At 39.5% G+C, this 13,697-nt stretch overlaps 1 protein-coding gene across 7 annotated transcripts in view; it reads left to right on the top strand.

The window, feature by feature from the left end:
* The window catches only part of LOC133621737 (protein sidekick-1-like), a 782,002-nt gene that overhangs the window by 663,660 nt on the left and 104,645 nt on the right, over positions 1–13,697 (top strand). For all 7 annotated transcript variants that reach the window (XM_061984042.1, XM_061984041.1, XM_061984043.2 and 4 more), the window contains 2 exons: positions 10,614–10,735; positions 10,803–10,915. In XM_061984042.1, the coding sequence (XP_061840026.1) occupies positions 10,614–10,735; positions 10,803–10,915 (235 nt within the window). The remainder of the gene's footprint in view (positions 1–10,613; positions 10,736–10,802; positions 10,916–13,697) is intronic.

Below are 13,697 nucleotides of genomic sequence, written 5' to 3'. Positions count from 1 at the left end.
ATGGGCAAAATTAAATTTTAGACATTTCCTGAAAGTTTTGTGAAAACCTACCAGTAAAATTTTGAGTTATTTTGCTCACTAACAAACAAAAAGAGGCAAACCCCGGCCATCATGTGTATTTAATAACATGGAAACACAACATTCTGCACGGCAGGGAGTGTGAGACTGTAAAAAAGAGAAAAGTGAAACTCAGCTCAAAGAACTAATTTTTGTCTGCGCTCACATTTTCTGATGACTTACTCATGCAAAAAGCAGGAAGCGTGAAAGCCAGAGGAATCCAGACGGTTCTTAGATCCCCGGAATAGTCGTTAATTCATGAAAGCGAAGACACGGTCCAAAGGATTAAAGAATCTCAAACGGAACAAAAGAATGAAAGATTCCTCGATTGATATTTTGTTTCTGTATTAATGCATTCGTGGACGTTACTGCTTTTGATCGTTAATCACAGTCACCCAGCTGCTGTCAACATTTCCTGCTTAGAGTTGTCTTGTTGTTTTGTTGACTGCAATCCAAGCATGTTGCACAATTTCAAAATTACTTCCAATGCTCTCGCTTCTCTTAAATGTTTCCCAGTCACTTGTATTGAAAACATTTTCCAAATCCGTACTGTGCCAGTTTTCAGAAAGACGAAAAATATGGTGCGGCAGAATTGGACGGATTATAGAGTGAATCGCCTGACAGCACTTAGACCATCCACAGATATCAAGTATGAAGTGAACACAATCTGAAGTGCTCGGTCTTGTTGAGACTGAGCGAGGCGATTTCCTGCCAAGTGGATTGTAAGAGTTTTTTTTTTTTTTTTTGCACTCCTATTTTGAGAGTTGACATTTTATTAACGGAAACAAGCTCCTACATATTTTGTCTTTTGGCAATGTTCTGCCTGCCAGGCATGTTTCTAGTAGCTGTCAGTGAAGAAACCCTGTGCATTTTTCTTCGACACGAGCAAATTCAAAACACATCATTACTTGATGATGCATTTCAGCGAGTAAGCGGTTAAAAATACTAGAATTGCTGCTCTGAATGCCAATCAACTAATAAATAAATAACCCACGCAATTAACAACTTGCAGAAAACTAACCCATTAAAAAAAAAATATATATATATGTGTTTATTACATTAAAATTGAGTGGTTGCTAATTAATCAGTGCCGAAAGTTATTAACATACAATTTTTATGTGTGTTTAAACATTCTGACAGGAGGAACATACAATTAATCATGTAATTTGTTGTAATGTACAAGTGCTCTGCATCATGCGAAGATTTACACTATGAGCCATTTTTCGATTTTTATTATGTATGGCAGATTTTAAAACAAACAAAAAAGGGTTGATTTTCATTCAAATCTTGCCATGAAATTGGATTGTGTGCTCTTTTCCTTTTATGGATTTTTATTTTTCCAGATACACACAAAAATCGAATATATGTTCATCCAAAATGCAAAAATACGTGTTTATCTGTGTGATGACAAATTGAACCGGAAGCAGTATTTTAGCTTTTCCTTTGCGTTTAGCATTTTTTTTTTAGCATAACGCTAACATCTTTGTTCAGCAGGAGTCCTATTGTCGTTTAAAAAAAAGTGTCATTAAATAGTTTTCCAACTTTTATTTCAGAAATTAAAATTGAAAAAATGGCCCGAAATTTGTTTTTTGATTAGCATTTAAGAATTGGAAACGGAAGGACTCCTGCTGAACAAAGATGTTAGCATTATGCTAAAAACGTGCTAAACGCAAAGGAAAAGCTAAAATACTGCTTCCGGTTCAATTTGTCATCACACAGATAACCACGCATTTTTGCATTTTGGATGAACGTATGTATATTCGATCTTTGTGTTTATCTGGAAAAATAAAAATCCATAAAAGGAAAACAGTACAAAATCCAATTTTATGGCAATATTTTAATGAAAATCAACCCTTTTTTGTTTGTTTTAAAATCTGCCAAATATAATGAAAATCAAAAAACGGTCCTAATTTTCTTTCTTGATTTGCGTTTCAGAAATGGAAACAGAATGAACGGAAGGTACACGGACCGTGTATGTTTTGGTCTTTTGATTTTCCTTTCTTGAACAGAAATTGCAAAACAAAAACAAAAAAATTAACAAAGAAAATTGAAAAACAAAGCATTTTTCTTTTTAGGTGTCAAAGAGCAGTAACTTCTGAAAAACTGATTTTCATTTTATGTTGAATTGATGTATTGATTTTTTAATTTTTCATATTAGAAAATGGAAAAACAGACACCAGAAGTTTTTATTTTTAGTGTAAAAGTGTGGATACTATGGTACCAGTGATTGATGATTTTAGGCATAGCACGAGGACTGACATTTACAGAAATCTCCACGCACAAATCAACGGAAACGGAAAAACTGATATTTTTTTCATATTCCGACAACAACACCAGAAGTAGCGATTTAAAGACAGAACAGTGGACTGGCCTGTAAGAAAAAATACTGTATGTAGTGTTGTATGGTGCGTGAATAAATCTTTTCTTTTTGCCTCCACTTTTGTGTGATATGTGCGCAGAGATTTCTGTAGATGTTTTGTTGTTGCGCAGTGTCTAAGATCATTTCTGTGTCGGGATCCTCAGACTCACAGGCATACGGGTGCTGATGTAATTATCCCCGCTTTTACTTTGAAAATACAAATTTCTGGTGTCTGCAAAGAAAAAGATGTCCGTTGTGGTCTGTTTTTCCGTTTCCGTTTATTGGAAATTTTACTTTTTGTTATATGAAATCAAAAACAAACCGTTGTTTCAATGTAGGTATTACTCTTCAACACAAAAACGATGAACACTTTATTGTAGATAAAATACAAAACAATACCATACGATAATAATTATTTAAAAACAATGTGTACCAAACTTTACATACAATGTCAGGCTTTTGTCCACAATGTCCGACAGTCAGAAAGTCATCCCCTCAGTAAATGATGAATTCATGAGGGTCTGTCGAGTCCTTATGGTCCATTTGAGCTGTAGATAACAATACATAAAGAACTAGAATTTACAATTCCGGTAGGAGTTGCATGTGAATGTCCTAAGTGTGCAAGCCGTGAGTGGAACCGAAATGCTGGAATGTCCGGGTTGAGTGGATGGTAGAACGGTTCAAAATGGATGAGAAATGTGGGATATGTAGTAGATTGTATAATGCCCATTCATTGTCAATGGGGAGAAAATTCCAGGAAAATCGGGAATTTTGGAAAAGGGAAAACATGTTTTGCATTCGATGTATCGGAAGAGTAATGTGAGTGGTGTTTGAAAATTTGGAAACAGATTTAAAAATGGTGCAACATTTTGCGAGTTAAGGACATTGTAGAACTATGAATACATCATACATTTGAATGGGAATTTCCTGGGAATTTCGGGAAAACTGTAACTCTTAGAAAATATTGATACTTGCACAATTGTCCTGGATGATATAAATGGGTTGGTGTTGCAATTTTTGGAATCGGTTGAAAAATGTTGACGTAGTAACAGTTTGAATTGAGAATGGGTATTTCTGAATTTCGGGAAAACCGAGAATTTCTATGAAAAACAAATTGGAGCATTTGTTGTCCCAAATAAGAGGAATGTTTTGAAGGTGGAATGGTCAAAAACGGTTGAAAAATGTGGACTGTGAAAACTTTCCAGGAAGAAGTGAAAATAAGGTTTTGGAAAATCCGGAATTCTGGGAATTGCTCGAATTTTTTTGAACGAATGGTAGTTTTATTGTCCAAGGTGAGTGGAACAGTTTGAATACTTGTTTAAAAAGTAGTGAAGCTACTGCCAAGCTACTGGGAAATTTAGTTTAGCTACGTTGCTTCGATTTTTAAGTTAATAATTTTTTATGGAAAACTGTATTTTCTACCACTGCAATTGTAAACCGGAATGGATTATCAAAACACGTACTTATTACAGGAAAACCGTAGTTGTTGGCAGGTATGCAGAAGTTTGCATTTTACTTACTAGTTGGTCACTGGCACACTGCTGGAGGCACAGTCAGACTCCATATTTGCTTTTGTGTAGTTGTTGCGGGTTAGTGCAGTGGGGGGGAGAGTGCAAGCACGTCTTGGAAGGAGGAAGAGGAGTGTTGTGAGGGAATGGGAAGCGGGGCGAACAATGAACACAACAAATAAGCGGCGTTTGGTCATTTTAACGTGAAAAAAATTATATCGATATTATATTTTCTTCATTTATATCTTGTTTAAAAATATATCGATATATCTTACAAACTCCATATATCGCCCAGCCCTACAGTACAGTATATACAATTTTTCCAGGATTTAAATGATTATATTTCATGTTCTAGTGCAGGGGTGTCAAACGTACGGCCCGAGGGCCGGATCAGGCCCGCGAACAGGTTTTATCCGGCACGCGGGATGAGTTTGCTAAGTATAAAAATTAACCTGAAATTTTTAAAAGAAAAAAAACCACTGTTCTGAATGTGTCCACTGGATGTCACAATAGCAATTCTTTGTATTGTTGTAGATACATATACACAAAATAAACCACATTTTAGTACATCAGTTGAGGAAAAAGATCAAACTACATAAATAACATGCTGTAATTTGATTTTGATTTTTTTTTTTTATCCTGATATATTGAAAATTAACACCAATGAGTTGACTGATTAATATTATCACATCATGTATTCAGAAAATATAAATAACTACAAATAAAGATAGAATACTATTAACCGCAACATGTAAGTGTAAAAAACATTATTATTTGTACAATTGCAGAATGTGCTTGTTCTATTTTTAAACAACGAAAACAATCTGAAGTTGTCTTTATTTTTAAGTTATCGTTATTTTTCTCCATGTGGACCCCCATCCAAAATGAGTTTGACAACCCTGGTCTTGTGACTCTCGTGTAATTTTAGGAAGCAGGGACAGACAATAAATTCTAGTTTTCAGACATTCATTTTGAAATACTAAGTATGCAATCAGATTCATGTCAAATTTGTACAGTTGGTTATTTCTTGGGGAATGGCCCAAGTACTTTGCAGGTGCCCCTACTGTACCTAATGGCGTGTGCCGTGTGTTTTCCTCTTCACCCAACACACAAATGGTAAATGGGTTATACTTGTATAGCGCTTTTCTACCTTTAAGGCACTCAAAGCGCTTTGACACTATTTCAACATAGGATAGGATAGGACTTTATTGTCATTGCACAAGTACAACAAAACTTATGTTTTCAGCACAAACCCGTTCAAGATTAGACAAACAAACAGTGTACAGGGTTACAGAACAGAAACGCTGATGGGTCGCTAAAGGTGCCCTGTAAAAGATAAGAAAAAGGTAAAACACTGGGGAAGAAGATGAGTAAAAAAATACAATCTAGACTGGGCTCCTAAGGGGGCCTAGTCTGGAGTGGGGAAAAACCTCCATGCAATGCACACATAAACACGTTACATTTAATCACGACAACTCGCAACAGAGGGGAGGGGAGTTGGGGCCCTGGAGGGCGACTGATGCGGTGGTGAAGGCGTGGGGTGGGGGAGGGGTGTGTGTGTATGTGCCCATTGTCTTGCGTGTGATGATGTAATGTTCATAGACTGAGGCCGATCTACCGCCCTCACCAGAGGCAAAACACCCATTCACACATTCACACACTGATGGCGGGATGCATGGCCATGCAAGGCGCTAACCATGACCCATGTCTTTCTCAAGGACACAACGGACGTGACTAGGTTGGTAGAAGCTGGGTATTGAACCAGGAACCCCTCAGGTTGCTGGCACGGCCACTCTCCCAACTGCGCCATGCCGTCCCACACAAATAATGTCAGGACATTTCCCACTATAAGCTTCAGAACTTGCAGGGAACTCGCTGCCTTTCTGCGCTGGCAGCCACAATGGCGGCTCGACCACATTGATGCCCTCCCCTTCGTCATTATCGCCGTGGAGATGGAGCAATTAACGAGGGTTGGACATGATTAACGAGGCCCGTTGCCCGCAGTTGTCTGGCCTTAATGAACTTACGTTGCAGTGCGCGTTCAATTCATCTCTCCCCGCCAGACATGTCCCTTCTGCACCTTGCATCACATACATCTCAACAGAAGAGCGCTTAGTCATTTGCAGCATTTTTTCCCCCCTGTAAGGCAAAGAAGAAGATTGAAAATACCTTTTTTTTTTTTTTGGGGCTCCCTTCACATAAGTCCTTTTTGAGTATGCGCTTGCCCAGACCTCGGGTGGTCATTTCCATGGTGATGACAGCCAGAAGGTGCAACAAATTGACTCACAGTATTCCAATCACAGGTTTAATCACACTCGGTGTTCATTTGCGCATACTGAGGATTTACAACCTGACCTGTGTGCTTGAAGAACACGTCTTCTTTCACTAAGTAGAAGTTCGACTTTCTCATGAAGCACCAGAGCTTGACGTTGTTGTGGACAAAATGGGTGACTTACACGTTTCCCTGCCTCGTCTGACCACTATTATTTCTTCCATTCTATTTCCACATAGAAAGCGCAAGCCGTCTTGGGGGAGGTTTTGTTAGCACCTCTATAATCTAATATACTGGTATTAGCATTAAAATCTCCACTACTGTGGATCAGAATGGAGAGATTTATTCATACGCTACGTGTCAGGCATTATGCACGCTGACAAATCGTGGTCCCGGCGAGATTAATAGCATGGTTCCAACTCTTTTCTGCGCGTTCTTTCTTGTTCAGTTTAACCATGCACAAATTGCTACGCCTTAGAACTGCCCTCACATAATGAACAGAAGTCTCCTACCAGGTGGATACATAATCATCATTTTTTACAATGGCTGTGTTGAAATCAGAATAAAAATACATAGAACATCTGTTTAAATACCTTATGGAAGGGGTGTCAAACGTACGGGCCATGGGCCGGATCAGGCCTGCGAACAGGTTTTATCCGGCCCGCGGGATGAGTTTGCTAAGTATAAAAATGAGCCGAAATGTTTTAATGAAAGAAACTGCTGTTCTCAATGTGTCCACAAGATGTTGCAATAGCAATTATTTGTATCTTTGTAGATGATGATACGTATGTAAAAAAATAAAATAAACCATATGATGTTAGCGCACCAATCGAGGAAAATGAGCAAACTACATAAATAACATCCTGTAATTTGATTTTGATATAATTTTTTTATCTTGATAGATTGAAAATGAACACCAATGAGTTGACTGATGAACATTATCACATAATTTATTCAGAAAGTATAAATAACGACAAATAAAGGTTGGTTTTACGAGCATAGGAGCATGTTTGGCAGCGCACAATCACAGAGTACTTACAAACAGACACAGTGTGTAGACAGAAAAGGGAGAACGGACGCATTTTGGCTTAAAAACTAACGATCAACGGTCAAGTTATAACACTGAAACGACCTCAGGAAGAGGTGCTTTAAGACATAGCTAGCTAGCGGCTAAGTCCACCTGTAGTCGACAGTGTTGTAGCTACTTCTAAATCACTAATCTTCGTCTCCATGGCGACAAATAAAGTGAGTTTCTTACAAATATCATCCTTGCAGAACGAGGATTAGCTAAACATGCTTCACTACAAAATGTAGCTCACTGGTAGGGATGATGTTTGTTAAGAAATTATCGATTTCCATGCCATTATCGAATCCCCTTATCGAACCGATTTCTTAACGATTCTCTTAATCGAATCCAGATAGGTTGTTGTATATGGAAAAAAACACCCTATACTTGGTTTAACAAAAGCTCACTTTTATTTTTTAAGAAAAAAATAAAATAAACAGAGCAAACACTGCACTGGTCACTCTGGCTGTCATGAATGTCATCATCTGAAATAGGATAACGTTAATATTATCTTAATTCACATCTTGCAAGCACTAGTTTATTAGACAGACCTGCAAACTCTGGAGTGGTGTAGGCTACAAGATAACGTTATTGTTATCAGACACATACAAAAAGGCTAATGTTAACGTTAGCGTTAGCCACTGACTATGCTTAGGTAACGTTAGTGTAGCTAACATTACTGCAGTCCTGGTTGACATAAGAGGTAACGTTATTTTAGCCTAAAGGCTACAAGTAAGCAGATATGGAAATTAACCGGCAACAGTTAACGTTAGTTACTCACCGGCACTATCACTGGGACTGCAGGTTGAAGCAGAGGAAGAGGGGCGTGCTTCGTCATCTCTGTCGCTTCTTCTCCACGTGTCGAAGACACGACACGTTTCTCTAACCTTCAGGGTTATGTACGGCCTGAACATGTTTCAACATGTTTGTTGTACTGCTCCCCTTACAGGAAAGCGAAGCCTGGCAATAATTGCAGACAGCCGTTTCCTCGTCGTATTTCTTAGTAGAGTGAAGCCATGTCTTGGAGCGTTTTTTCCGGTCCATTATTGTTGCTGCTTCTGTATCTGCCGCCGAATGACTGAGCTACGTGATTTCCTGTGACGTGCCACAGGACATTTCCTGTGACACGGCATTCGTTCCCAGGGATTTGAATAAAGATCCAAATATTTTTCTTTACTATAGTGGCTTCGATAATGGGAACCGTTTCTCAAAAAGGGTTTCGAATCCATGGAATCGGTTGTTTTCTTATCGAACAATCGGGAGAACCGGTTTTCGAACATCATCCCTACTCATCGGCGTCCTGAATATAAACAAATGCCATGGGTGGAGCTACACCTAACATCCCCTGTAATGACACCATATACAGGAGCGTATCTAGTCAATACTACTATGATTACAGCGATATTTTTTAGCATCACAAAATCTATTTTTATTTTTTATTTTCTTATATTATGTTCATAAACTCAGGAAATATGTCCCTTGATACATGAGGACTTTGAATATGACCAATGTATGATCCTGTAACTACTTGGTATCGGATTGATACCCAAATTTGTGGTATCATCCAAAACTAATGTAAAGTATCAAACAACAGAAGAATAAGTGATTATTACATTTTAACAGAAGTGTAGATCGTTAAAACAAAAAATAACCAGATATTAACAGTAAATGAACAAGTAGATTAATAATTCATGGTTATACCACTTGTCCTTAATAATGTTGACAAAATAATAGAATGATAAATGACACAATATGTTACTGCATATATCAGCAGACTACATTAGGAGCCTTTGTTTGTTTACCGTATTTTCCGCACTATAAGGCGCACCGGATTATTAGCCGCACCTTCAATGAATTACATATTTCATAACTTTGTCCACCAATAAGCCGCCCCGGATTATAAGCCGCGCCTACGCTGCGCTAAAGGGAATGTCAAAAAAACAGTCAGATAGTTCAGTCAAACTTTAATAATATATTGAAAACCAGCGTTCTAACAACTCTGTCCCAAAATGTACGCAAATGTGCAATCACAAACATAGTAAAATTCAAAATGGTGTAGAGCAATAGCAACATAATGTTGCTCGAACGTTAATGTCACAACACACAAAATAAACATAGCGCTCACCTTCTGAAGTTATTCTTCATTCGTAAATCCTTCGAATTCTTCGTCTTCGGTGTCCGAATTGAAAAGTTGCGCAAGCGTGGTATCCAAAATGGCCGGTTCCGTCTCGTCGAAGTCATCGGAGTCAGTGTCGCTGTTGTTCTGTGAATCCTGCCTTCCGGAAAGCTCGGACCACAGTTGTGACCGAAATATCTGCCCAGGCATTTACGATCCACTGGCAAATGTTGGCGTATGTCGTCCGGCGCTGTCTGCCCGTCTTAGTGAAGGTGTGTTCGCCTTCGGAGCTGTGTGAAAAAAGCCACCCGGCCTCTTCGCGTAAACTTCCCTTAACCACTCGCTCATCTTTTCTTCATCCATCCATCCCTTCGAGTTAGCTTTTATGATGACGCCGGCTGGAAAGGTCTCTTTTGGCAAGGTCTTCCTTTTGAATATCACCATGGGTGGAAGTTAGCATGGCAAGCTAGAACCACAGTGAAGGATGACTTCTCATTCCCTGTGGTGCGAATATTCACCGTACGTGCTCCCGTTCCACAGTGCGGTTCACAGGAATATCAGTTGCTGTGAAATACGGTAGTAATCCGTGTGCGGATGGAGAGATTGCGTCTTTTTATGAACCGGATCCTTTTCGCTTAGTAGGAGCCATTTTGTGGTCTTTACAGATGTAAACAGGAAATGAAACGTACGGTGATATCCGCGCGTTTTTTCTTCTTCTTCCGGGGGCGGGCGGTAGCTTACAGTAGAAGAAGAAGCGCTTCCTGTTCTATGGGGGCGGGTGCTTACCTTGGCGGTTGCTTGCGTAGAAGAAGAAGCGCTTCCTGTTCTACCGGGAAAAAAGATGGCGGCTGTTTACCGAAGTTGCGAGATCGAAACTTTATGAAAATGAATCGTAATAAAGCGCACCGGGTTATAAGGCGCACTGTTAGCTTTTGAGAAAATTTGTGGTTTTTAGGTGCGCCTTATAGTGCGGAAAATACGGTACTTACTAATAAAAGACAAGTTGTCTTGTATGTTCACTATTTTATTTAAGGACAAACTTGCAATAAGAAACATATGTTTAATGTACCCTAAGATTTGTTGTTAAAATAAAGCCAATATTGCCATTTTTTTGTGGTCCCCTTTATTTAGAAAAGTATCGAAATACATTTTGGTACCAGTAACAGTACCAAAATATTGGTATCAGGACAACACGAAAGTAACGTTATATTTTCTTCCGCTATTCTTCTCTGCAGAGCTTCCTGGCGCTCCCTCCAACTTGGTCATCTCCAACATCAGCCCCCGCACCGTCACGCTCCGGTTCCGTCCTGGTCCTGACGGGAAGACCGCCATATCACGATGGATAGTGGTGGGCCAGGTGAGCACGCACGTCTCTGATCTTTTGGAAGAGGAGAATGACGCGGCGTCCTCGTCCGTGCTTACAGGTGGTGAAGGAGGATGGCGAGGAGGACGCGTGGCGGGTTGTTTACCAGCTTGATAACCAGCTGGGCGCTGACACGCTGGAGATCCCCAACCTCTCACCCTTCACTAAGTACAGGTCAGCAGCACACACGCTCAAATTATGCACGGACACACACACACACACACACACACACACACACACACACACACACACACTCCCAAATGTTACTCTCTGCCAGTTTTTGCTGTATTGCAAGCCTCGGGTGAAGTTCGATAAATCACACCGACAGTTCCATATGAGACTATTTTTGTTTGTCAGCACCTTCGCAGCTGCTGCATGCAGATCCTCATTACCCTCTCCGCAAATAGCGAGGAGGAGGAGAAGGAGAGCGGTAAAGAACGGCAAGCGAGGTGAGGGAGCGTGATGAGCGGCCAGGGGAAGGAAGGGGATGAGGAAAGGAGGTTGTTAAAGAGTAGACAAAGGAGTGAAACGAGGAGAGGGTGGGGGTTGCGTGATACTTATGATACTAAACTAAGGTCGAAAAACAAACACATTCTGTATATTTATTTATTTATTCTCCTGTAGAAAACATTTACAAGTAACCTTTTAACCAGCTTAATGGGCCTTGAGTCCACTTAATTCAAAACTATGTTAAGCTTCCTACGTGAGGAAAAATGGTCACGCTCAAAAAAGTGTTATAAGTAAGTCCTTTTTTTTTTTTTCTTAATGCTTTAAATTCTTCACTAGTCAGACCTATCCATAGATATAAAGTTGTATATATTTGCAATGTTTTTTTTTAATGTCTTATGCTCTTTTTTAAGAAAGAAAAAAAAAATTGTTTTTATCAAAGATGAAATGTGACTCAAGAGTTAATGGAGTTTGCAGCACTTTTACTTTTCTAGGGGTGTCACAATCCAATATTGGTATCAGATATCAGTCTGATATCAGCAGAATAGAACATGTATCACACTGTATTGGCTTGCATTATCCGATATAAGCAGTCCTGCAGCGCGTTGACTTGTGCAAAGCTGGACAGCCAGTTAACATCTACAGAAAATGTCCTCCAACAAGCACACAAAGTTCAGGCATGTGAAATGTCCGCGAAAACGTGTTTTTAAACATTAATTTACACGTCAAAATATCACTTTTGCGTTTTTTTTGTGAAATATCAATACAAATATGATCTAAACAGGTGCTTGTTGTGTCTCTTACCTAAACACCGCACTGGAGCTCACTATCAACTGTTGCTAGCTTACTTGTTGTCACCTCCGTTCACTCTCTGAGCCACTACTAGGCTGCTAATCATATTTGGATGGTTTCAATCCCAACACCGTTAGTTTCGAACCAATTGTAGTTCTAGAGCAGGCCTGGGCAATTATTTTGACTCGGGGGGCCAAATTTAGAGCAAAAAATGTGTCTGGGGGCCGGTATATCTGATTTTTAGGCACACTAGTACAAAACATCACAATAATGTCTGATTGAATGCTAAAAACGTTATGACAGACCACCTTAAAAACCGGAATGGAATTTTTAAATTTTTTTACTAAATGAGACACCCAGAATCTACATGATAATAAAGAATGCGGGTTTTACAATATTAATTATGAATGATAAAACACTGAATATTGACAACATATGAACGTCACACCCCCTCTCGATTTACATATTTTACAATCAAGCAAAATGCAACGAACACAGCGAAATATGAACGCGAAAAAACCCACCTACAATTTGATATATCACTAAGCTTTAGAACTTTGTTGTAAAAATGTCCTTCCACGTCTGTCACTGACACTGGAAACACTACTCTGGAAACGCTGTGTGGAAACGCTCCCCACCCACACTGCTTGGTGCCTCGTCTGAGCTGTTGTGACTTAGATTACATAGTAACTAGTATATCATGCAAAAGCACAGATTGCAACCATTGAAACATTCCAACCATAGCCCTCTCAGTGGCCTAGTGGTTAGAGTGTCCGCCCTGAGATCGGTAGGTTGTGAGTTCAAACCCTGGCCGAGTCATACCAAAGACTATAACAATGGGACCCATTACCTCCCTGCTTGGCACTCAGCATCAAGGGTTGGAATTGGGGGTTAAATCACCAAAAATGATTCCCGGGTGTGGCACCGCTGCTGCCCACTGCTCCCTTCACCTCCCAGGGGGTGATCAAGGGGATGGGTCAAATGCAGAGGACAAATTTCACCACACCTAGTGTGTGTGTGACAATCATTGGTACTTTAACTTTTAACTTTAACTTTAACTAAATACTTTGTATAGTTCCAAGACTTTCGGTAATTTGAAAACATCACTGCACATCATAATGGCAGCTAGAGTTTCCATCTTAAAGATCTAAAAAATGTATTTGGGAATGTCCGGCGGGCCAGATTGAAAAGCTTTATGGGCCGCATGCGACCCCCGGGCCTTAAATTGCCCAGGTCTGCTCTAGAGTATTTGTTAGTAGTCAGCGAGAAGATGTATGATGGATGTAACCAGAGGTCACAACACAGGACGTATATTACCCGAGGGGGCATGGTTACAGGATAGAGTTGCCGAATTGGAGTTATATACATGCATTTTATATTATTTTACATTACATTTTCAATGATAATAATGTCAGTATATTATCTACTAAAAATACTACAAATTCTGTGGTACATTACATTGGACATGTAAGTGTCAAAAAGACAGCCAAAAGAAGTTGGTAGATGAGAATGAATGTAGAGCTAAATATAGTGTACAAATGCACACAATTGCAGGAAATGTAGTCTTGATTTTCAAAATGTTCTTTCGGGGTGTGCGTGGCAGCATTAAATGCTGATAGAAATTGTACTGTATATCTTTTTTCTTTTTTTCTTCTTTTTTTTCTCAAAGGATGCTCATGTCCCTGAAAGAGTTGCTTCTCCAGCGAACACACCATTT

This window comes from Nerophis lumbriciformis, linkage group LG25 (assembly GCF_033978685.3).
Source record: "Nerophis lumbriciformis linkage group LG25, RoL_Nlum_v2.1, whole genome shotgun sequence".
NCBI classification, from domain to species: Eukaryota; Metazoa; Chordata; class Actinopteri; order Syngnathiformes; family Syngnathidae; genus Nerophis; species Nerophis lumbriciformis.
Note: the sequence above shows the minus strand (reverse complement) of the source record. Positions and strands in the feature narration are given on the sequence as shown.